Source organism: Falco biarmicus, chromosome 1 (assembly GCF_023638135.1).
Source record: "Falco biarmicus isolate bFalBia1 chromosome 1, bFalBia1.pri, whole genome shotgun sequence".
Classification (NCBI taxonomy): Eukaryota; Metazoa; Chordata; class Aves; order Falconiformes; family Falconidae; genus Falco; species Falco biarmicus.
In genome coordinates this window covers 109,426,910-109,453,136 of record NC_079288.1, presented here as the reverse complement: position 1 = coordinate 109,453,136, position 26,227 = coordinate 109,426,910, and the positions used below count along the sequence as shown (strand labels likewise).

General features: G+C 40.9%; 1 protein-coding gene across 8 annotated transcripts in view; it reads right to left on the bottom strand.

The window, feature by feature from the left end:
- The window catches only part of MAPK10 (mitogen-activated protein kinase 10), a 168,978-nt gene that overhangs the window by 35,557 nt on the left and 107,194 nt on the right, over nt 1-26,227 (bottom strand). For 7 of the 8 annotated variants that reach the window (XM_056359835.1, XM_056359859.1, XM_056359817.1 and 4 more), the window contains 5 exons: nt 22,445-22,574; nt 20,071-20,129; nt 17,549-17,687; nt 16,157-16,322; nt 12,842-12,913 (listed from right to left, as the gene is read on the bottom strand). In XM_056359835.1, coding sequence (XP_056215810.1) covers nt 12,842-12,913; nt 16,157-16,322; nt 17,549-17,687; nt 20,071-20,129; nt 22,445-22,574 — 566 coding nt within the window. Of the gene's footprint in view, nt 1-2,474; nt 2,547-12,841; nt 12,914-16,156; nt 16,323-17,548; nt 17,688-20,070; nt 20,130-22,444; nt 22,575-26,227 lie in introns of all 8 variants that reach the window. The other variant, XM_056359826.1, reaches the window with a different exon arrangement.

Here is a 26,227-nt window from a genome sequence, read left to right as displayed (position 1 = left end):
ACAATTTAGTATTAAATACTCCAGAAATCACAGTGTAGTTGTGAAATGAAGCACTGCCTGTGAAGAAAAAACTGCTGATAACAAATTCTGGTACACTGCCAGTCTTAACCCATTTTACACCCATTTTATGTCACAGAGGAAGCTTTTTTTTTTCCCCTAAGAAACAGATTTCTAATTACTCTTCCTCCTTCTACAGTTAAATACATCCTTAAATATGCTGCCCTCAAGTTCTTAGGGCTCACAGTCCCTGCTGATGGAATTACACAGCCACCCAACTCCATCACACATTTGAAGAAATAATATTTTTTACAGAAATGCTAAGCCTTATCTATACAGACTGAAGGAAGAAGATGCTATGAGGTCATTGATCTCAGCAGGCTGGGTCTGCCCTTGCAACTTTCTGACTGGTTTTCAGCTGCTGCACAGATGGGCACGGGAGCCAGAAGTGCCGAACCCCTGCCAGCAGCTACTAAGCAGTGGGGGAGTGGGAGATGCATTTGGAGAAAAAGTGGCTTTGAGGAGGGGTGCTCAGTGGCCTGAAAGAAAGCAACATCATCATTCTCTGTTCGCATAATAGAGACTTGTGGAACAGCCCAAGAAAAGCAGAGCAGTACATAAAACACTGTAAATTTAGCAACGTATTATAAATACAAATGAAGAACGTGAACTCAATTACAGAACGATCCTAAACAAATCAGCAGCTGGTAATGCAGATTTCTACGGGGTTATTGCAATAATACACAGCACATAATGGTTTAATTATAGAGGCTTTGTGTGACTTCTTTCTAGTAAGTATGCAGCTGTGTCAAAGCAACCAGTTTTTGAAGTGCTATGTAAGACGTGTTCAATTCTTTTTGTACTTGATTTCTTTAAATGATATCTTACAAAATGTAAGACTATTAATGTAAAATCAGTTCCGACTACAAGACTGCACTATGCTAACCCCCACACTTAAATTTCTCACCCTGTGTTCACAGAAAACACAAGCACAGCCTGAGCCAAATCTTCATGGAGCAAATAGGTGCTAATGATTTACATCAACACATCGAAGGAAAATTTACTTCCACATATGCAGATGAGATGTGCTCCAGATCATACGAAAACACATGGGAATTTTAGCTTTCATTTCAGTGTGAATATGCTCATCCAACACTTTGAACAAGACACAAATCAGAATCTTACTAAACAAGGCTGTGGAAATGTTAATGGTATCATGGCCTACTTTCATTTCTTTAACACTCTTCAGATATTACTTTTTCCACATTTTAATCGAAATGTTGACCCCTTTAAAGTGTGAATGAGGCCAAAATTGAAGTGCTAAACTGAATTAGTAAATATGTCTATATACGCAGACACACACACACATACATAACTACACACACATATTCAGAGAAAATTACATAAAAATGAATAATGCCTGGAAATTCCTGTGCCATCTAGGTACAGATTTTAAATTAGAAGGAAAACTTGTACACAGGTCATCCCCATTTCTCATTTGTGTAATCCTAGGGACCATGAACCACTGCAGTTAGACCAAGCATGCACGGAGCTATGTTGCTGAAGTGCAAAAGAAGAAACCACTTTCACAATCTGACAAATAACAGAGTATACATCAAAGCTTTAATAAAGCATCAAATGGAGCAAGAACTATGGCTGCCGCAGTCCTGACTGTAGAATGGTCCCTAAGAAAATGTACGTGCACCTAGTCTGCTTGGACTGCTTGTCCACTGATGTAATGCATTTATCTATAAATCACTTCTTGTTGATGTCAAAAATGCTTTCACATAACAGCTACATGTACTTAAATAAAGGATGACAGACTGAAGTCAACTACAACAGTTCCCAAGGAGATTCCCAGCCTTTTGAGTCATCAAATTTATACAAATTTAAGTGATAATTTTTGTCTTGGGAAGCAGAAGTTGTCCCTAAACTGAAGCCATTTCTTACTTTCCTACTTCAATACCACTTGCAGAGCAAACGAGGAAAGAAATCAGCATTTCTAAAAGTCACGTCTGAGTTAATCATACCTTCTTTCTAAAACGCAGAAGCTCTTAGGTGCCATCCTGAGGTAAGCAGTGACTTGTGCCTGCCAATCTACAACCTGAACTTGAAACCCCTGACATTTATGAAACAACCCCACCCACCCCACCCCCTGCCAAATTAATAAAGAGACATTTATAACAACAAAGTAAAAACAAGTGGTCCCTGGCTGCAGAAATAGATTCTGATGAACCATGTAGGATGTTGTTTTCCATCTCCTTACACTGTATCGGCTGTGGTTTCCACCTAGGGCTTTTACTGAGAGGCAGTAACGGTTTATTGACATTTTAGTTTGCACGGATTTTGCAGTGGGACTTGACCCAGCTCTTTAGGTACAGTACAAATGTATGTCAGCACTAGTCTAGCGGGAAAGGGCTGGAGGGGAAAGGGTTGGAAGTACCTACTGGGGCCAAAACGGCTGCTAGGAAGGATACGATCAGTGCCAGGAAACAACACAGCACCTTTAATCATTTCTCCCATGATGCACCCTACTGACCACATGTCAACTGAAAACAAAAATGAAATGAAGGTAAACAAGAAAACAGGAACAGAACAACAAATAAATGAGAAGACTTATCCCATCATGCTATATAGCTCAGAGCCTGCAGCCCACGCTGCAGACACAGACCTGCCTTCCGCTGTCTGCAGGTGCTTCTCCGCTGGAGTGTACAAGTTTCATGACAACGTAGCAGGTCTCAGAAAAATTGACTCCAACAGTTTCCTTTACACCAGTATGGACGAAAGACAATACTATTCAATACAGAAAACTAAGAGAGACTCACAGCTGGCTCCTGTGTCATATTACAACTTTGTAATTAAAACTTACCAATTAATTTTGTCTTTTTAAAGCCTGCATTTGCATTCATTACCTAGCTTTATACTGCTTTGTATTGTAAATGAATCCCGGTGTCTGTATTCAATGAGGATATGCAAATGGCTTTTCCTTTATCCTTTCAGTTACCAGAGATCCATGCATATTTTCACAAGCTGAACTGCCAGAAGCCACAAAAGAAACTTGGGTCCTTGTGAAGACATATCCACCTCTTAATCAGGAATATGAATATAATTTGTTGAGATCATTCCACTCCAATAATGCTTGCTTTAGAGGCTGTTGGCTCCCTTCCACCGAATCTCCGCGAAGCCAGCAGTCCATAATGGGGGTCTTGAGAATCTCCTAAGATTTCCATTTGCCGTGGTAGGAAATGGTGGTTTCTAAATAGGACGGTTGAGACACTGAAGCTCTACGCTGCACCTTCCACATTGAAATGCGGAGCAAACTGGGGCACTATTTACCTTGTACAGAGAAGAGCAGTTCAGCTGGGTCAAACAAAGCTAACCACGATTTACACTGGAACACAAGATGAAAATCAGACTCCTTATATCCAGTATGGGATTAAGGTGGCATTTTCCCCCCTACCGATACCATGAAACCACATTACCTCTGCTGTCCTTGCTCTATGATAAGTCATAGGGCATGGAAGCAAGAAAAGGGACAGACTGGTCAATCAGGGCCAGAAACTGTGGGGAAAAAAATGAGAACGTCATGCTGCTTGATTAAATGTATAATTTCATATTGAGCAACAGTTTAAAGTGGATTTGACTTTGAAGGCAAATGTCCTGTCTGTGGAAATCTTTACATGCCTGGGTCTAAGGTTCCCTGCTGCTTTATTTAGCACATGAAAATCTTAATCACTACACAATAAATAAACCAATAAACAAAAAATGAAATAAATAAAAGGCTACACGTTTGGAAGCAATAAGCAAACCTAGAGATGCAAATTATTGCTGCTTTCATCACAAGCTAAATGGCATGCAAAATATCAGGAAAAGATAGAGCAAGCAGTTGTTTGTTCATCTGTTATTAATCCCTTTTTATTTTCAGAGGCTGTCTTCTGACATTGCCGCTTTATGCTGTGCTCAAGAGCAACACACAGCAGTTGAAATTACTAGTGACTTACTAAACTCTAAACTGTGTAAAGCAGAGGTGATCATTCTCCTCTACTCCTGAGGTTTTGGGAAGGAAGCAAGCTCTTTGAATATTCCCGAATCAGAAGAAGCAAAGATGAACATCTGAACATAACCAACATCCAAAGAGAAAAAAACCCATGCCTTCTCGACTGCTGCCTCTTTTACCTCTCCTGAGCCAATTAAAAGTAAGTCAAACCGGAACCCCGAGTTTCCCTGCATGTTTAAGGAAAGTAGTTAGTTGGAGGTTAGGAGTTCCAGCACACACAGCAGCAGCTGTCGGGGGCCCCAGTTAAGGCACTAAGGCTCGTGCAAAGCTCCATGAGGGACTGCAGCACAGAGACCGAAGCCTCAGTCCTCAGTTTCGTCTAGTCTGAAATCGATCCAGAGGTAGTACGAGTAATTTCAGTTGTACATGCATCGGAAAAAGAAACAACCCACATCCTCTAAACATTCACGCTCAACTCCAAAGCACTGAAAATTTGGTTCAAGATTTTTTCCAAATGCAAGATTCTCACAAAGACTGGTGATGCTCCACCAACACGCGGAATATCCCTAAGTTTTAATCAAACACAGGTTAACTTATAGTCAGAGAGACCGCTGTGTGACTCTACGTGAAACTTCAGTTTAGCAACTGTTTGCCTTGATGTTTTAGGATCGCATTAAACAGTGTTAAGGAATTAAACCTACAATTTCTCACAGCTCTCTGAAGTGAAATTGCTGAGATTTGGATAGCCCTTGATGAGAAGCCCCCTCTCCATTAGAATACCCGTGTCCTGGATTACTAAGAGGAGGGGATTTTTAATTTGTTCAAAATTCTACAAACCAGATGACTGCGCAGAGCTGCTCTGAAATGCATTCTTGCGTGTACATATACTTCAAAATTCATCTGTAAAGCAAATCTTAACCTCTGGGCCACCTCCTGGTCCCGACTGCATGCCAAACAGTTGACTCTACAGTGATTGTGTCAGAGCTGTCTTGCAAAACATTTGGGGAATCAATCTGTCCTCCATAGGAAACTCCAGAATCTCCTGGGAGCTTGAATAGAGTTTGGAGAGGCTGAACAGAAGTTGCTCTGTTGCCACACAAACCTTCTTGTGCCCTAGGGAAGCGGTCTGGGCTGGCTGCGGGCTCAGCCCTTCACAGGGAAGGTGTCCGAAAAGATGGTGAGGAGGGAAGGAAGAGCTGGAATTGAAGAACATTAATACGACATTTATTCCTCTTTGTGCTTTAGCCTACCATACTTCCTGACCAAAATGAGTGCCTGCTTATCTTTCCAGGTTTCAGGTTCCCTTCAGCAAAGGTGCAGAAGGATCAGGAATTGCAGAACTAGCCAAAGATGTTTCTATATGGAAAGGATCCAAACTAACCTTCCACGGACACCTCCCTTGCAACTCAGCTGTGGATGCAGTCTCCTTTTCTGTTTCTGCAGAAGGCTGCTCCTACCATGCTGGATGAATTGAAAAAAGTGTGCGTGTTAGATACTGAAGACACCGTAGCTTGTTTCCTTCCCCATTCCTTTGTAATGGCCCTGCATCCTCCTCCTGCCAAACTGCAGGTTCTCCGGGACTTGAAAGAACACAATGAAAATGAGCCCGTAAGTAAAACCTGCAACTACCCTTGCTAAAACTACTGAGGTGGCTCCTCAGACCTACACTCAGTAAGCTCTGGTTTTCATTCAAGAAAAATCATGATATTCAAATTAAATTTCCTGAAATGCATGCCATGGAAAACTCTGGAGGTCAGAGATACGGGCACGGCTGAGTGAGCTTTGCTATCTTTCCCAACCTCATGGGTTAGTTCACACTTTCTCTCTCTGCCCAGAGCATTAGTGAGAATGCCAAACATTCACATTTGTCATAGCTCTTGTTTTAGGTGATGCAGAAATCATCTGCAAGCTAAAAAGGGGCGCTCATGTCCTCAAAACTGACTCGGGAAGACTATGATAGAGACAAATCTGAAGCAAATCATGATACCTGATTTTATCTGTGTAACTGTAGGCCAAAATATTTAGGACACAATGCTGTTTCCCAATGGCTAAGGTGCAAACTTCAGTAAAATTTCAAGACAAGAGAGCATGCCTATCACCACAGTCTCTCCAAATCCTCCTCAAATGCAAAGCCACCTTATTGGGTAGGACCTCCCTTTACCTCTATCGCTGCTGTTGAGTGCTCCTGCAGATCTGCACTGAGGTCTGCTCTGAAGAACCATATCTAGGTCCTAACTTGAATTTTCAGGAAGAGAGCTACAGCAGTCTGTACTGGACACTGCACCTTGTTGTCACGGTTCTTTCTATTATTTCTATGTAATTAAAAAAGGACATGGTTTAGAAAAATTCTTGGTAACGCATGGGCAAAGCTGCTTTTTTCATAAGCTCCAGACAGCAGAGCTACTAAGGCTTCAGACTGCCAACGCCAAGGGAAGTTTGGGTTGCACAGCACTCCTACAAGAAGATGGCCTGAACACTTGGAAAAGATTACAAACATCTCAAACCCACCAAACCCTTCCCTCTCTCAGTTCTGTCTAAATCATAGCAAACTCCCGGTTTTGTAACATTCCAACCTCAGGACCTCACTGAAATACCAAAAATCTTCTCTTCATGCTAGTATTTATTACATGCACAGATTTCAACATGTTTTAATAAGTGCTCAGCACAGTATCAGCTCAATCCATTAAGATTCCCTGAGAAAGTCTTTCCTTTCTAATTTGAAACACCACTTTCCAGATGATGTTACTTCAATATTTCTCAATAACAGTAATAGAGTCCCAAAGTGTCTGAATATTATTGACTTCTAATTTACTGCCTGCCACTGAAGCTGCAAAACACTGTAAAGCACAGCCACACGCCTGACAGATTCTAGATGGAACCAGAAGGGAGTTAGCAGAATTTCACAAGTGTGATGCTTCAAACCAATGTATGAATTTCTCATTTTTTAAAAACTTTCTGTGAGTTCCAAACTGGTATGCCTCATGCCTTCTTACGACACAGCTGAGCCGTTCGCTCCCTGGGATTCAGACTAACAGATGCTCACCTTCATTTGGCATAGACAGAATTGATCTGCAGTAGACAGGCAGATGCCAGAGCCTGGCCCACCAGGAAAAAGGCAGGAGGTGGTACGAATCACACCCCAAATTGTGCTCTTCCTCAGATGTTGGCTGTTAGGTTGCAGTACCAAACAAGCGTTGCAAAACTATTGTTTTTCCTTGGGAATTCATGCTCCACTGTCCCTTTCAGAACAGCAGAGCTTGCAGAGGGACTGGAAGGGATGTCACAGGATATTAAGAGGCAAATGTATATTAAGAAAAGGGAATCCCAAGATGAAAGCTCAAGAATGAGTGGAGGCACAAGGAATGACTCATGCCCTTCCCTGCCTCCTGTTTTCTTTTGAATATAATCATATAAAAAAAATTTGCAGTAGGAGAGACCTACAGAGACTCTTGCCAAGGGATGGTAAACACGCTACACTGCATCTAACAGACAGTAACGTTGAAAATGTGTTTTGCAGATCCTGCAGTTGCTAGCCTCACACCCTCTTTTTAGCTCAAGTTAAATTTTGAATTTGAAGTCTCTTCCCAGGTCTCAAAGAGTATTCAAGTACACTCATTTTACCCCTTCCAGCAGGAATCCCACAGGTAGTCTCTTCTGCTACAATACAAACACATTAACACCTCTTTTCAGTATACCTATATGCTTTCATAGCTGATAAACTATATGTGATTTTGGATGTGTTCCAGTCCTCTACTTTGATCCCAACTGGATACCTACATGCTCCTGACAAAAGGCACTTTCGTGCTATCTTTTTGTCTACGATTTCCAAATTCTCTGATCAACTGTACCAGTGAAACTCAGCTCAACCTCATATAGTTGCCATCAAGCAAAAGCTGATTAATGGCACAAAAAGAAAAAAAAAGGCATTTGAAAGCATCCAGTTTGCATAAGTGCCTGGAAACGCAACTAACTTGCCTTGGCTGAACTTCATGTGAGGCAGCAGTACGTGCAGCACACAGCTACACCCCAACACTTGGCCACTTTTGAAACCACATGTTCAGATCCATGCTGAAAATCTTAAAGGTGAGCGTTGGGGAAACGAGCAATGGATCATCTTCATTGTAGCAGCTGGGACCCACGGATCTACTCCAAATGCCACGCAGATCACAGACAGCATGGGGCTCTTACACTAAGTGCAAATTGCACTTTAAACTGTTACGCATATTTGAGTTAAAAGAGAAAGAAAAGAATGGCAACAGCCAACTGTCTTCACAGCTACGCTGAAGTCTCTTTGAAACAGATCTCATCTCATATGAGCAAACTTCGCCCAATAAAATCATCATAATTCAAACTCTTACTATATTCTTGGTAACATCCTAAGTCTAAAACCAAATACCACATACCTAGGGAGGAATCATCAGCTGAACAAAATCCAAACTCAGCCATCAGAGCCAACAGACACTTAAGCAGCAGGCTAACACACACCAGCTGATCGAACCTCCAGAGCCAGGCCACTCTTCATATTCTTTAAAAAAATCACGATGCTAATTGTTGGTTTTGGTTTTGGTTTTTTTAAAGATATAACAAGCCGTAAGAAAATACTGCTGGGAATATGAAAAACAACGGATTGCACTAAACAAAAGTGCAGATGTTTTATTATACTGAAGTTTAAGAAAACCCTAATAAACGCCAATCGTATTTCAAATGCAAAGACAAATTCTGCTGAGTGGTGGAAAGGCAACACCTTTCCCTAGAAGACATTCCTGTTCAAAAATTTTTCCCTAAGGCAAGCAATCTTTTCCCCCTGTCTGAATTCCTGGGAAAATACAGAATACTGTCAGATGTCAGGGGTCATCTCTTAATCCTACTGCCTTCAAAGACAGCTGGCAGGCAAAGGAATTTTTTTTCAATCTGGCCACAGAAAACATTAACTTCATCTGTTAACACTGACTTCTCTTCACACTCCATCTTGGATGTTCGTAGCTACGCAGAATAAGTTTGGATTTTTTTCTCTCTTGCTCTCTTAATGGTGTTTTCTCTTTTGACTGTCTTAGACTAAACTATGTGCAGCAGGAATTCTGTTTTCCATATTCACCACTGTAATCCAGGCCTAGCCAAGTTTAAGACACTTGGCTGTTACCACAATGTATCTCTATGACTAAATCACCGTTTCCTTTTGGATCTGCTGAAGGACTCATAGATGAACTTGTGAGTACCATCCTTTACATGCCTCTCCAGTACTGAAAAGAAATGCTCTTCGATTGCTTTATTTCCCCACTAAGTCACATGTGCCTGTGGGACATAACTGTGGCCTCAGCAGCTCAGACCTTGAAAGCATTCAGACCATTTTAAGTTTTCCCTTTTCTTAAAAAACCCCACAGAAATACATTTCTAATCCTTAAATTAAAATCTTAATGAGATTTTGAAGACATTATTAGCTAGAGCTGAACACAGCTTTGGGAAAAGTCCTGGGGTTTTCCAACGTAGTTCCAGTGGCATCCAAGAGTTTGGGCAGTTTTCAGTGGCTCACACTCTTTCTGATTTAGCTGAGACAAGAGTGGCATAAGCATGGAAGAAACACTGAGCGGGAAGCTCAGAAGCAGACTACAAAAGCTTACCAGAACTTGCCAGGAATATTTTGGTCCGTAAATCCATCTGGAATTTGATGAAAAGGTGGATTTCTTCTCATGAGGCTCTGACTTCTGACAAAGAAGTCTCCTTGACAGTATTTTGAAATGTCTGCTTCAGGTGAGTCACAAGGAGCAAAGGTATCTGCAATGCAATTTCTACCTGGCACTCTCTGGAAAGCTGGAGGGTTTTCCTATTTTTCTGAAAACCAGCAGGCTCATTGCAAACTGACAGCACTTGAGTGCACCAATCCTCTAGCCCTGCTCGATCTCAAAATTCCTACTAGGTCAGTTAATTCAAATACCTCACCAATATTCACAAAGCAGTAATTTTCAAGTTTGACTTTTGCTAATGAAAATAGCAGTTAATGTGTTCAGAGAGCATTTTAATAAAGTTAAGAAACATACACTTTTTTTTGAAAATGCATAACTTAACATTTGTATTAACTGGGACAGTTATCACATACTGGTACCTGTAGTCTGTACAGATTCCAGAGCTTTCCTATAGTAACATAGACTTTCTTATTTATGTAGATGAGATGATCTGAAATTAATCTTCTCCATGTTTTAATTTCAATGAAGACTTTAAAAATGAAATTTTATTTAAAGTCAGAAGCACCAAAGTGCAATGGTAACCCAGTGCAATGGTTTAGTTAAGATTAACATTTTATAATCCTTCTTTCCATAAAACTTGGCAGCAGCTGTGAGATTTTTCCTAGCTGTATACTGTGCCATTCAGGAATGTTCTTACTCCAGGCTAGAAATGAGCAAGCTCCTTATATTGGTAGCCAGTGGACACAGTAGACGTTCTTCTGAATACTTAAAGAGAACTGTAATTTTTAGTTTCTATACAGACTTGCCTCTGTGAAGTTTACCTGCAGCTGCATAAATGCGTCTCCAGCTCTTCTCATACCTAGGAGGCAAACTAGATCTGCTCATCAACAGCCATGGAGGGAGGGGAGATAATACAGTATTACAGACCCAGACACAAACCAGTTTTTCTAACAGTGAAAACTCTTATTCATGGGGTCAAACTGGATAACAAATGAGCATTAAGTTGCAAATGAACATACAGATTCCAATTTTTTTCTCTTTTTTTTTTTTCTTCTCCCTCTTTTTTTTTTTTAAACTTCCAACTCACCTGAATAAACCCACCACTAAAATGTGGTAGCAGTTGTGACCTGGCCCACATATGCTGCATTTCAGGCTATGGGATTTCCAGTGATTTAAAAAGTAGCACCATCCCAGAATTCACACAATATTTTCTGCATTTTTTAAAAAATTCAGTTGTTATTTTTAAGTGATGCTGAAATGTTAAAAGGTATTTTAAAAATATTTTGTTGCTATCCCTGAATAAGACAGTCAGAAACAAAGTAATTCTCATGTTTGAATGATTATTTTAAAAGCTATGTTGTTTAAATTATATAGCATTTCTTTTTTTCTGGAAACAGGTGGAAGAATATGACTCAAATATCACTTGTTATTGAAAAAGAAGAGCAACCCACTAGCCATGGTGCAATATTTTTACACTGAAATAGCTTTTTTCTGTATTCTAGTTGCCTATCAACTAAAAACTCAATCAGACTTCTCTCCAAATAGATTAAATGGAAATACTCTCAGTATTTACAGCTGAACCTCAAGTATAGTTTGGTCATTTAGTTTTATTTTGTACATTAAAAAAATAAAATAAAAAAAAAAAAGAGGAAAAGACCATAATATTTGGAGGAGGAGTTATGACAGTGTTTCTGAGGTGTTGTTACCACTGAAACACAGCGTAACTATCGCACTGAATTACAGGTCTTAGCAATGCTGGGAGCTGCTCTGCACATTCAGATTACAGCAGAAGGTGGGCGAGCAGCCTGCTCCACATGTTGCAGGAAGAGCTCAACGTCCATGGAGCAACATCATAAAGCATCCACTACAATAAAAAACACCACTCTTCACTGACATGTTTTGCATCTGATAACTTTCCCGTCCATGTCCCTATGAGACTGGAAGCCAGTACAAACAGGAGGTATCTGCAGTTTCCCCATCTACCCGTTAGTAAAGTACAACTGCATCTCCACCGGCTACCAGGCAGAGCTCTGTTTTCCGAGAAAGTCAACAGAGCTGTGAGAATAGGACAGGCAGGACCTAACTCTGACAAACACTACAGGAATCACTCAAGAGCCAGCAAAAAATAATTACTTCCATGACTACATGTCTGTAAAAGCTGGATTTTCTCCACACCAACTGCAAGTGTCTGCTGATGCCATGTTTTGATGGTGTCTTTCTGCCAATGTGCTGAAAATAACGCATCTTTTTGTTTCTGAAAGTGGAAAACATGTTATGTTGCCGCATTTTATTCTGATGGGCAAAATACACACTACTTACACTTCCCAGCCATCACGGGCAGGTTGCCTGGCTTGGCCTGTGATAAACCAAAGGCTAAGTAGATACCTCCTCTTTTGTTTTCATTTTCTAATATTGCTTTCACCACCTTGGAAGTGGTAAAAATAATATCACCCAAGACGAGAAGAACAAGATGGGAGGGAAATACAGTTTAATTAATGACACAGACCTCATGCAAGTAAAGGAGAGCCCATTTTTAAATCCAGAGAATCTGATTTCAGGCCAATTTGGAAACCACAGCAGATAAACGTTTGCCTTAAACTGGGAGAGTAAAATTCTTCATTTTGTTTTAACGAAAAAAATGTTGTATTGACTCAACTCTGAGCCTATACAGCATTGAGATGAATACAAATCCATGATGCATTAGCAAGCAAAAGATTATGATGCCACCACAAATGTTATGAAGTCACTATTTCCAAAACATAAAAGCAGAAAAACAGATTTACAGGAACCAGATGGGCCACATTAGGATTCTTTTTTTTTTCTTCTTATTTTTCCTTTGAAGAATAATAAGTAAAGCTATCCAATTTGCAGTCATAATGCTTGTTTTGTATATTGCTTATTAGTATGACATAAGACTACATAAAATGGAATGATAACAGGTTTAAATAGAAAGTAACTTATTTGACTGAAATAATTCTGTGTTCTGTTTTTCATTTTCAATTTTGTTCGTATCAGTAGTGTGCTATTTTCATTTACTCATACCTCTGGGATTCAACTTTTTGCTTCTATCTTTACAGTCCTGGTATAGTCATTATATGGTAAGAGGGACGGGGTGGAGGAGAGGAACAAATAATAGGTGAAGCTGTAGCAAATGGCACAAGGATACAGTCCCTTCCTGGAAAGAGGATTTTGTGGCGAACCATTTCTCCCATAATGCATCCCACAGACCATATATCCACTAGAACAGCAGAGACAGGGAAGTGAAGAAGGAGGAAAAAAAAAGCAAAGTTAACTACAACATTTCACTCCTAAAGGAGGGGAAAAAGAGCAGGTTGATCAGAACAGTACAGTTTGTTTCATGGTCTTGTTGTTTTTTTTTTTTTTTCCCAAGTCTCATCAAAAGCTAAAATAAGTAAATAAGTAAAGGCTGTGTCAGTCAGCTCAATGGTAGTTAGTAGCAATGGTGGAAAATCAACATTTTGGGGAAAAGGCCCACAGCTAGCAAGCAAAGATCAAGTAACAACTGCACAGACCCCTGGTATGCCCTGAGTTTATGGTGAAAAAACCCAACTTTTTTTCCTTTCTTTTTCTTTATAGAAAAAACAAAAGCAAAAAACCCCAAACCCAGACAACGACCATCTGGAATAAATCCTACTTGCAGCCAGGCAGTTTCTAGGCTTTGTCCTGCAGGACTGAGTCTCTCTGCAGCAGTACACAAGAGGTTCCAGATGGAACTGCTCACACGAGTAAAGGCTGCAGAGTTAAATACCACTTTTAAGGGTTACTTAAAACTCCTGCTTCAGGATCTGTACCTATGTCCTACCTATAGGCACCTATCTATACGTATCTGTCTGTACCTACATACCGTCTGGAAAGAACTGGTAAGTATGACCCATGTGGACTCTGCTTTTTACTGCATGGGTACTCAAAATAAATGGTAAAACAAATGCTTCACAGGACAAGTACCAGCAAGACTAAGAGCATTTCTTATCTTCCTGATCCTGCCTCCAGCTTTTAGATGCAGTATGCATAGTTACATGATCTGCCTGACTTGGGAGGGGGGTGCGGAGGTGGGTTTGCCCTTTAAGTCTTACAAGAAAAAAGACTAGATAGATAGTGACACAGAAAGAAAAGACCTGTATTCCATGTGATGGGGGAAAAAAACCTGCTTTCAAATGCTTTGAAAGACTACTTTTTCCCTCAGCTTTGAATCCTCATTTTGCGGTTAGGTTTGACCTACACAACCAGTTTCTCCTCTTTTTCTTCCCCCTTCTTATCCTTCAAAAGCAATCCAAAACAAACTAAAGAAACAAACAAACAACTAATTTCTTGGTAAAACAAAATAAAGGTGAAATGTTCCACTTGGGAAAAGGAGGGTACAGGTATCGGGGGCATGGGACAGCAAGAGCATGCCTGAGGCAGTGGCAGAGTTTTCTTCGTAGTGACAGTTTTGGGACCTTCCACAGAAGTGCAGCAACTGGTGATAATTATGCATCTTTAGCCAACCAAGTGCAGAAAGAAAATGAAAGCAGTGAACAGTCCTTATACAGGCAGTGTACATAGTAAAAGGGAAAAAACCCACAACCAGTAGGGGAGCTTCAGTAATGTGGCAACATAGGCCAGAGCAGGGAAGCAAACCAGCACCCTGTTGACTTCCTTGGAAGCTGGATCAGAGCCCCCAAGCAGACTAGCTCCTCAGACAGCTGACCTTCATTTTCAAATATTCAGTTTTCTTTCTCTGTTTACTTTGTTTTCACTTTGTACAAGTTAAGATGAGATCATTCATCTTGAGCCCGATCCACTGCCCAGGGAAGTCAAAGGAAGTCTCTGTTAACTTCAATGGGCAGCTGAACAGGACCTTTGGATGTGGCAAACATTCTCAGTACCTTCCCAGCTGTGTACTTCATTGCAAAAGTGTGTCTAACTTTTTCTTGGTGAGATTTTAACCGTGAAAAGCAAGTGCTTTCTCTGTCCTTTCAGGGACACAATAACAACACATTGGTAATCATCTACTAAATGTCTGCAGAGAAAAAAAAAAACAACATGCAAGGGTATTCATTTCACAATAGAAAGAACTCGGGACATTGACTAAGGAGCTATCTAAATCATGCTGAGCCTAGATCAGATCTCTAATGGCACTTACCAAAAATACCAGTTACAAAATACTTTAAGGAAGATTATTCCTTTATCAGGTATTATTCTGTATGCTTAGACTCTGGCTAATAATTCTCTGCTTTTTAGACTTTCATGTTAAAATGCATACTGTAAATTCATAAACATTACAAATAATTAATGCAGAGACTTGCTAATTTTGGAAGAGGTTGTTTGAGCATGCCTTTATCATTGCTTAAGTCATGGAATCGGCTCCCAAAATCAGTTTCACTGCCCTTTACAGGATGTGGCTGGCTGATAGTAAAAGTTCTCCTGCAGGTTAGCTAACCACTTCAAAGTAAATTAAGTAGGAGACTTCTTAATAAATTCCGGGGTTTGACGTTTGCTGTATTTGTCATAGAAAAGTCTCCTTGTCAAACAGACAAGTGGTAGCTTTTGACAGCTGAATCTGAGTCATAGCAGACTTTTCTCCGCTATACATTGCATCCCATCCTTTCTTGCCTGGTCTATCTGGCATTCAGATGCAATTCTCTGTTTTGTTACAAAATGAGTTACTTACAAAGTTTTCTCTTCATCCCCTGCAAAATGTGAGTTATTCCTTACCTGCTTCTCTATAGTAAGGACCCCCTACCTGCTTTTCACTACCTTTCCAGGGACCAAGAGGTATCCAGACCCCTCACAGACTGTTCAGAGAAAAATCCTCTTTACATCTAGGGAGATTACGTGCAAATAAGATGTATGGGGTTTTTTAGCTTCAGCTTTTTCCTCTTCTCACCAACTCTACTTTCCATTAAAAAGACTAAAACTGCAAAATTTATACCTAGGTCTTGACCACACAAAATCTGTCAGCAAAACCTGGGACTTTAGTTAAAGCTATCATAAAGACAGAAGCCATTCCTGAAATTCAGATCTAGCTCTGGCCTTGGAAAAATTCTGGAGGGCTAGGATTCCTATTTGAGTTTGTACATCATCTTCTTCCCTCGAACAATTCAGAGACCCAGACTCAAATTTAGAACACATCTCTCATTCAGCAGTTCCAGTGGTTCCCACACAGTTTCACAGCCACAGAAGCCAAAGACATTCTGGTCAGAAAGAACTAATTGTAGTTGTTAAGTTTAAACACGATTAAGAACAAGTTTTTCATTACTCTGTAATCCCACACTGATAAACTCACCAGCATCGCATCCCAAATACATTCTGTAGCTGCAGTGCACAACAGTGAGAAACTGCTCTAAATGACCTGCCTTTTAAATCCAAGATGTCATTCCCCATTACGTATTCTTTTTCTCCTTCTGGTGCCCCTTACAACTGTAGAGGCAGACCTTACACTTCAGCTCACACTGTGCCTGCTATGAAATTGCAGCCCTACCGTTCTCCTTGTAGCCCATTCCCAAGATGACCTCTGGTGCTCTGTAGTAACGTGTCACCACATATGGAGTCATCATGAAGCTAGTGCCTGCAGTCCTGGCCAGTCCAAAATCCAAAATCTTCAATGTGCAGTCAGATTTTACCACAATATTACTCGGTTTTAAATCCTGCAAAAGATAGTGAAAAGACATATGACTGTTCTTCATAAAGCCAGGCACAGCTGTGATATGGACCGATAATTTAGATCACACTTTAAATATTTTTTTACTCTTCTGACACTTAACAGTTACTATCAGAAATACTTGTAAAGACACAGCAAAACCTTGCTACTGTTTCTCCAGCAAGCTCTCCTGGAAGATGTTCTGATTTGGCATACTGTGGGCCTTTACCTAGATAGCAGGAGCCTCCTGATGTCACATCAATCACATTTAGCAGTTCAAGAAACTAGGATTACTATTAGAGTACTGTTCTGGCTATGTAATTTTTTTAATGCTGTATACCTACTAGACATTTCAACTGTAGATATGGAGATAACTTAATACTTCATTTATAATAATTCCACTCATCCTTTGCTGGATGACTATCTGGAAGCCAAATCTATCCTCCTTTGCTAAACACACAACATGCCAAGAAAGGAGACCTTTGTGTATGGTAAAGCAACATCCGCTTTGTAACCCACTTTATCAGCTCTTCTTTTCTTCCTCGCAACAGAAGTGAAGCATTTTGGGATTATTTTTTTTTCAGCTGGAAGTCCCAAATTAGTAATAGCACATTTCAATTCCCTCCTGCTCACAGTCACATGAACTGTTCCCTTGTCAAAAATCACACATAGAGCTACCTCTGGCATTTGCAGCCAGGTACCGCATCTTTACCAGACACAGCACTCTGACATGGAAAAGCAAAATGAGAGGATGCATTTAATATAGACTTAGAAGTCTTTGTTTTAGCACACATAAATGATGGCAAATGCCAGCTCCATATGCCCTGACCTCTGTGGATTCTAACCAAGCAATACTTAGATCACACTAAAACATCAATTGGAAGTGTCTGAATGTCATGCAAGGTAGATGTAGCCACCTGCCTTTTCAGGAGAAATAACATTTATCTCCACATTTCAGAGAACATAATCACTTTCACGATTTCCAGTGCTTATTATTTGGTTATTATTTATTTTTAATAATCACATTACCTTTTGGTCTGCCTAGGTGCACTGATAATTCCATTCCTAACACAAGCATGAATCTACTCTGCCAAGGGGATGGGCTCAAAAATTTACAGTCCTTTTACTGTGAAACAGGGCTTTGATCCACAGTAGACAAGAAACTCAGGTGGTTTCTAAAGTCTTCATATGATGTTATATGCTGCCTTAAGTTTTAAGCCAAAGACCCCTTACCCTGTGAATAATTCCTGCAGAATGAAGATGCTTGATACCACAGAGCATTTGGTACAGCAGATAAGACATTCGCTCATGGTCTAGCTCCATCTGAATCACCTGGCACAGATTGGCATCCATTAACTCCATTACCAGGTAACTGAATGAAAAGGCAAAGTCATACGGTTATTGCCTGTGTTGAAGAGGAAGCACAGCATCATCTCAAATAAGTAACAATGCATTTTCTGGCTTCAAAATTCACTTTACTTCTGATGCCTGGGAGTAACACAGCTAGAGCCCGGGCCCACACACAGCAGTACTATTGTGGTGTTTGTTTTTTACTGCAGTAGCTCGCTGCAGAGACACCGTTCTTTTAGCATCCCAGCGAAAAAGGACAACTGCACTGGTGCATTCCCCACAACAAGGACTCTACCCTACGTGGGCAAACTGACAGCATGACACCGAAACACGTAGGAAACAGAAGATCCACAAGCAGCAAATGACATGACTGCTTGGCCTTCAACCATATGAAGAACAGCTACCACAGTACACGCAGGAATTGAAGAGTAGTAGAGATGTCTGAGAGGACAAAAATACGCTTCCCCATGTGGAACGTCTCAAAAAATCCCCCTAAGATTGCATGGTTTCGCACAGTTATCATTACAACTAATTGGTCTTGCACTTCTGATAAATAACCTTCACTGGCAACCTCAGCAGGATGTTAACACAATCCCTTTAGCAGTAAGTTACCATGTTAAACACAGCTCATTTCTTGTGAGACATCTCATATGGCTGCCATTCAGCAAGACCTGGACAGGCTGGAGAGTTGGGCAGAGAGGGACCTGATCAAGTCCAACAAAGGCAGGTGTAAGGTCCTGCACCCGGGGAGGAACAGCCCCAGGCACCAGTGCAGGCTGGGGCTGGCCTGCTGGGAGGCAGCTCTGTGGAGAAGGAGCTGGGAGACAGCAAGTTGCCCACGAGCCAGCTGTGAGCCCTGGTGGCCAAGGCGGCCAACGGGATGCTGGGGGGCATGAGGAGAAGAGCGGCCGGCAGGTGGAGGGAGGTGACCCTCCCCCTCTGCTCTGCCCTGGGGAGGCCGCAGCTGGAGCGCTGTGCCCAGTGCTGGGCTCCCCGTTCGAGACAGACAGGGAACTGCTGGAGAGGGGCCAGCGGAGGGCTACAGAGGGGGTGAGGGGCTGGAGCAGCTCCTTTATGAGGAAAGGCTGAGGGAGCTGGGCCTGTTTAGCCTGGTGGAGACTGAGAGGGGATCTTACCGGTGTCTACAGATATCTTAAGGGCGAGTGCCAAGAGGATGGGGCCGGGCTCTTTTCAGTGGTGCCCTGTGACAGTAGAAGGGGCAACGGGCACAAACCAGAACACAGGAGGTTCCAGCTGAATATGAGGAAAAAATTCTTTACTCTGAGGGTGGCAAAGCACTGGTGCAGGCTGCCCGGAGAGGCGGTGGGGTCTCCTTCTTTGGACATACTCAAAACCCACTTGGACATGACTCTACAACCTGCTCTAGGTGAGCCTGCTTTAGCAGTGGGTCGGACTAGGTGATTTTCAGAGGTCCCTTCCAGCCCTGACCATTCTGTGATTCTGTGATCTCACAAGCACAGCTGATTCATAACTGTAATGTTACATTAAAGCACTCAAACTTTGGGGAAAACACTAGCTCTCCATTTCAATGTCAGCTGCACACCTTGTCTTCTCTCCAGCGCTAGTTACCTCCTCTGCCCTGCATAAGTCTGCAGTGACAATATTATACAAAAATTCCATATACTAAACCCAGAACAACAGTCGCCTGACTTCAGCCATTGCTATCTGTCTGCTGTCGCTACTGACGAGTACAGAATGGGAATACATTTCCATATGATATATACAGAATATAGGGAAGACTGAAAGGAAAAATGAGTACAGCCACATAAAACACTGAATATTTAATATTTTATTCAGGGCAGGTTCATACTATGCATACTAGTGCTTGTGCAATAGGGCAATGCTCAGTGGTGATGCTACTTCTCTACACCTAGCACTAGTTCCCCAGGCAAGTAACTTTACACAGCTAAAAGTTATATCAAAACAAATATGAAATGAGGAAATGTTTCACATCAGTCTCTTTTTACAGGAAATTAAATCAGAATGAAGCGCCACATATCAAAATCTCACACATGTCAGGGACTCACAGAGCAACCATCATTTCCCAAGCAAACTAACAGCACAAAAACAGGCCCTTGTAACTATCGCTTCCTCTGCATGTGAAGCCAAAGGCAAACCCACTAGCCCTCTCACAAAGAGCCACCAGCAGGCTTTGCGTGCTGTTACAGTGCTTAGGAAACACAGTATTTGGCACTTTGTAAGTGTCAAAAGTGCTCTCAAAATGGGAATGCAGAATATCTGTCTACCCACAGCGTAGACTACACATGATCTCTTTTAGAGGGGCTTATAACCTTTGTATTTTGCCGAGTTATTGCACTCAAGATATACTATAATGCCTCACACATCTCTAAAGCTTTAGTTCAATTACTGCCTTTGTTACTTACACATCCTGGAACTCCTCCAGAGATTTCTGTGGCGTGAAGACATTTAATAAACTGATAATCTGAAAAGCAAAGTAAGACAAAAGGATGAAGAGAAGTGATAAATGTAAGCAGTTGAACCCATTTTGAAGTGTGTGTTAAAGGATAAACTCTGATTTTTAACTGCTCGATTTATACTAACACTTCTCACTTCATGGATCTGCAAAAAGTCAACAACATTCAAAATAAAATACTGCAGATCTCTAAGATCTCTTCTAAGTGCACTTGAAACGGTTTCTGAGAGAAGGATTAGTGACGATCAGTGACAAACCAAAATGCTAAGGATCAAACCGTCCTCTGAATTTTGAAGTTACAGGTTCAAAGATCAACTTCAGCTCCATCTAGTATAGCAGTCCTTGTGCTACAGCCAGAAATTTCCTGTATATGAAGAACGCTTATCTAATGGGGATAAATAATCAAGGACCACCTTATTAAAAATAAACAGAAGACCTTCCCCTTCCTTCTTTCTGACATGGCCTCAATTCCTTTGAGGGCACATATGCACACACGCTGGCACAAATTCCATCATGAGAGGTACTCCTTTTTAGCAGAAGCACTTGAAAACACTAGGCACATTCTGGGCAAAGACATCTTGCCCAGATGTCTTTTTTACTTTTTTGTTGTGTTGTTGGTTTTTTTAATGGGCTGGGCTGTTGAAAGACACTGCTAAGAATGTGTGAAACAGCAGAGAGGAAAAATGTGACCTCAGGGATTGGAATTTCCTGTGCTTTCTTTCTGTGTGGGCAACACACGTATTAGCACAGCTGCTATGAAGACAGTATCTGAATGTCTCCCTCCCTGCCTCCATCACCTGTCTAGGCTTTCTAACAGAAATGGTTCAATATTCTTTCTGTCTACTCCACATCTTCTGAGTGATTCTTGCCTCCACACAGGGGCCTTTACAATCCTCTCCTTCCTTTGCACCTCTCTGTACAGACAGATTAAAACTCTGACCCAGCCAATGTGGTGCTGTTATCAGCTCTTATGCAGCAGTTTTAAAATTATATATTCAAAATTAATAATGCTCTTGCTGGCCTCTGCTCTCTCCAGTCCATTAAAAACATGAAGTGAGAATGCATAATTCTCCTGCCTACAGGGAGAACTACTCACTTCTCCCTGCACTTTCAAAGCCCTGTGCATTGATCTGACTGAAAGTAGTTTCCATCCAAGTCAACAGGGAAGAGACAGGTACAGTCCTGATCAACACAGTGGGTAAGCTGATGCCCAGGAGCAGGGCAGAGAGCGCTATAGATGACAAGTCCTGCTGTTTCCCGTTTTAGGGTCAGTCTTTTTTCTTTCCATGTGAATTTGCGATTGAGAATAAGTGTCAAATCTCACCTTACATCATGCTTTTCAAACTCAGTTATGCTTTGCGTAAGCAGAAAGAGTCATTGCAGGATGTGAGGCAAGAGTAAACATGCAGCAAACTGAAAAATTCACTCCTAATGAAAAGGAAGGGGCGCACAGGTATGACACCAAGCCACAGCAGAATTTGAGAAACTGTAGGAAAACTAAATCCTTGGGACGTCCCTTGACAATGCAGTGGAGCAATCCTACATACAAAAAAGCAAGCTGATACAGTGTCAGGCAGATAATTCTAACAGATAGATGGTTAAAATTAACATACAGCCCTGGCATTACTCTTTTGCTGCGGTGTAGAATGTTTTCATTCGTTATGGATACTGAATGTTATACAATAGGTAGTGGCTGTAAGAAGCAGGAAAGTCTAGAATCTGCTAGTGCTGTTTCTTTCAACAAGAACTCTGCGATTTGAAGGAATGGCACAATGTGTTGAGGCCTCAGAGTCCCTGGCTCCACAATGTGAGCTTACACACAAATACATGAAAACAGAAAAGTGCTTCTGGCTCTTAAGGCAGTTTTGCTGCAACCTTCACCATGAGAACCCCTCATCTTGTACAATGCATCGATATGACTGGGTTTCAGGTGAAGTCCAAAACAAGGAGCAATGCTTGTGCATGGGTACCTCCAACTCAAGAGACAGAGCTTTTGTCACAAATCCCAGTGAGAAGAGGATGGAGCCAGGATTCCAACAACCACTTACGCATTTCTGGATAAGGAGTTGACAAGAATGTACTCTGCTGTCTCCCCTCCTATCACCCTAAACCTACTAGCAGCATCTCCATTTGACATAGCCTTTAAATAAGCACATGGAAGATCCTCACACTCTTATGTGGCCATATAGTACCAGAGAGACTGTAGCCCTTGAGCATAATTTATTTTTCATTTCTTCTGTTTTAAAAAGGCACCCAACAAAACAATTTCCTTTCTAACAAACAAATATACATACCACTTCTCCGGTTTCCTACTGAAAACTTACATTTTTATGATTCACACACTTCATGAGGACCAGCTCCCTGTAAGCTCGCTTGGCATGAGTTTGGTTCTGAAATGGTCTGCTGAGCTTCTTAATGGCCACGTTTCTGTCAAGGATGGCATCATATGCAGCACTGCAGTAATTACAAACACAGGGGTTATGCATCTTACGAGGATATCCTGCATTTCTCATGGCAAATTCCTGAGCCTCAGTCTATTATTGCCTTTTTTTCCCCCACCGGGACAAAAGGAGAGTTTCTAGTGATAAAAAAATAAGACATCAAAAGGAAGCACGTACCACCACATTGGCAGAAGACAGCATGCACCACTACTTCTGAACTCCAGTTCATAGGAAATTAACACTTTCAAGGGGTGGGGGGAAAAAAATAACTTCAAATAAAAATACAATAAAAACTGGATGAGACAAAAAGTTGTTTCACAAAGCAACTCTCTGTGCATTTGGTACAGCGGAGAGGCTTTTGCTTTTTCTGTCATGATCAAGGACACCTTCACCGAGTGGCTCAATAAAAAATTGCCCACTTTTATCTAGAATGAAGTCTGTGTTTTCCTTATGATATTCCTAATAGAATCAAGTTATTTAATCATTCTTTGAGACCATATCATCCAATTCCAATAACATACCTAGAAACAGAACCATTTCACAAAATTTCTTTACCATTTCCTTCTGATAATGAAAAAAATTGTTATATACACTTAAGTTAAAAATTTTGAAAACAGGAAGAAATACAGGCTCTGGTTTGCATAGTGGGATTTAAAACTGAGCTCCCAAAATTCTCCTTAAACTTCTAAAGGTTTTATACAACATTCAGTTATTTTGACAATCTTCGCCTCCTATGAATTTGAAACACTTATTTTGGTGGTTCAAATCTGACTACACAAATCTTGACTTCTCCATTTTCGAAAGCACAGTGATTTTTAGAAACATTCCCAAATGCACAGTCCTCAAACCCTCTTCCTGATCCTCCCTTTTACCAAGCATGAGGAAATGCATGACACAAGTTTTCTTCTACTTCATAAAAAGCAACAGTGTATTTCCCAAGATAAACCCTCCAAACCACTAGTTCTAAAAATAATGACTTTTTAAAGCACCAAACATTCAAAATCCTGGCATTTTTTTTCTTATTAATTTCTGCTTATTGTAGACATTCACTGACATTCACTTACACATTCTTACTGACCAAGTACAGAGCAGAAAGCATGCAAGCATCAGAAGCTTAGTCACAAAGCCAACAAAAACATACAAGTGTTATAAATAAGTAAGAATGTGTTGGCAACGTATGTCTTGGAAACCACACAGGTGGAGAAGGATAAGAAATATTTCAATTATACTACTCCTGCATAAACAAATACATCCCACACATAAGAATAACTGTTTGCTAAAGGTGATGAATTTTGTGAAGAATGCTTTAGTCCACTGTCGACATCTGGGGCAGGATATTGGGATTTCACCCGAAAACATGTTCAGAGGGAAAAATCTCTCATGACTGCCCTTGCAGGTATTCTGAAATTGTCAGGAAGTTCTATTTTAACATTTTCACAGTGCAACTATTTCAGATAAAAATGTTAATTTATAGAAGAAATTAAAAATAAATACTAAATTTCCCCAAATTATCAACACTGTGAAACGGCAGGTACTACACCTGGGGAGGAACAACCCCAGGCACCACTGCATGCTTGGGGGCCGACAGTCTGGAAAACAGCTTTGCAGAGAAGGGCCCAAGGGTCCTGGTGGACAACAAGCTGAACATGAGCCACCGATGCACACTCAAGGCAAAGAGGACAACAGCATCCTGGGCTGCATTTAGGAAGACTGCTGCCAGCAGGTCACGGGAAGAGATCTTTCCGCTCTGCTCAGTGCTACTAAGGCCACATCTGGAGTGCCGGGTCCAGCTCTGGGCTCCCCAGTACAAGAAAGATAGGGACACACTGAAGTAATTCCACTGATGACCCATGAAGATTATTAGGGACTGCAACACCCGTCATACAAGGAGAGGCTCAGAGAGCTGGGCTTGTTTAGCCTGAAGAGAAGGCTCAGAGGGAATCTTACCACTGTTCTTAAGTATCTGCTGGGAGGGGTAAAGAAGATGGAGCCAGACTCTTCCAGTGGTGCTGAGCAACCTGCTCTAGTTGACTCTGCTTTGAACAGGTGGGTTGGACCAGGCCACTCTTCAACGTCATCCATTCTGTCATTTGGTAACAATCCTTTCTTCTCTTTTTCATCAATAAGGCATCTAACTTCCATGACTCAGCTAATACGCTAGGCACATGTGTAAGCAAAGATACTGTACTCACTAGTCAAAAGCATATATGAAGCTGCTTAGGTGATAAGGCTATCAAAGATCCAGTCTGATTTGACTTCATTCTGGCCAGAGAACATCTCTCAAACCTTACATTAGGAGGAACAAGATGCGTGATGTATAGCTTAATCTTATGTAGCAGAACGCAAACCTCCTGTAGCAACTGCCAGAATTGTGTCTCATTCTCATTTAGCTCAGCCACAACAGGGCATCATAAAGGTCACAACTAAAATAGGCCTTAATTCCATTAAGAAAGTATTGAACAAATAAAATGCAAAGCCAAAGAATTTAAAAAACATGGTCTTTCAAGAATTAAATGTTTCGTCTCTAATATTCACGGACATATATTACAAATACACTTTAGCAGACAAATCTTAGCTAATCCATATTACTTGATCACCCCACTTCTTTTAAGAAGAAAAGCCTACATGAGACTCATCTGAGCTATGCGAGAGTACTTTGAATCATTTTAATAATCTTTTCTCTTCTCATATTTTACTCTCATTAGTTACATCATAAAATCATAAAATCATAAAAACATAGCTAACTAGGAGTTGGAAAACAGTAACAAAAGAAGTTTGGCTGGGCAACCATTTTCTTTGGTTTCTGACCTCCTTTGCCTTTCTGAATTTTCTCTCTCCATCAAAACAAGAGATAAAAAAGCATCAATCTCAAATCAGAAAACCAAAGGCTTCCTTAAGTCTTTGGCTTTTATGATCCGTTCCCAGTCCTTTACATACCACGGAGGAAAATAAAACAAGTAAAGTAATCCTTTGTACAGGGATATTTACTTTGAGATACAAGGGTTTTGACTGCAGTTCTATCATTGTCTTCTATCAAATGGAAGGTGTCCGACTACTTCAAGAAGTCAATACGTAAATTCATTGCACTGAGTAAATTAATAGCACCGATGTTTTTTTTTTTTTTCTATTCACCAGAGAGAAGCTTTTGTTTACAGACAGCCATCTATGCATTTTACTACAATGAAATTACAGATACCACATGTAGGTCCTCTCTCTGGTGCTTGCTACACAAAATCCTTACCTTGGAACACCAAGGTTAGTATTGATGATAAGCCTTCTTAAGACAAACTTCAATCACTGGCAGAAGAGTGGCTGTATAAACAGGTGACTCAAGGGAGCAGGAATAAGAGAGAGAGAGTAATGAGTGTCTGCGAACTGCTATGAAAAGGCTGAGCGTGAAAGTCAATTTCAAGATCTCCAATAAGAGACTGGACTTGCATCTAAAAGCCTGTGCTTCTTTATCTGGAAACTCTATCATAACACCTCTTTCTCAACTAATAATTTAGGTTTTAATTTATACAGTTGCCCTATTTTTATAACAAAGAATATAATTCACCCCAGTCTTGTAATAAAATTACAGTTTTACTGCAACATGAGCTCAGAAAAATCCTCCAAGTTTACTACCATCTCTGGCAGCTAATACAGACAGAAAATGCAGTAAATAAT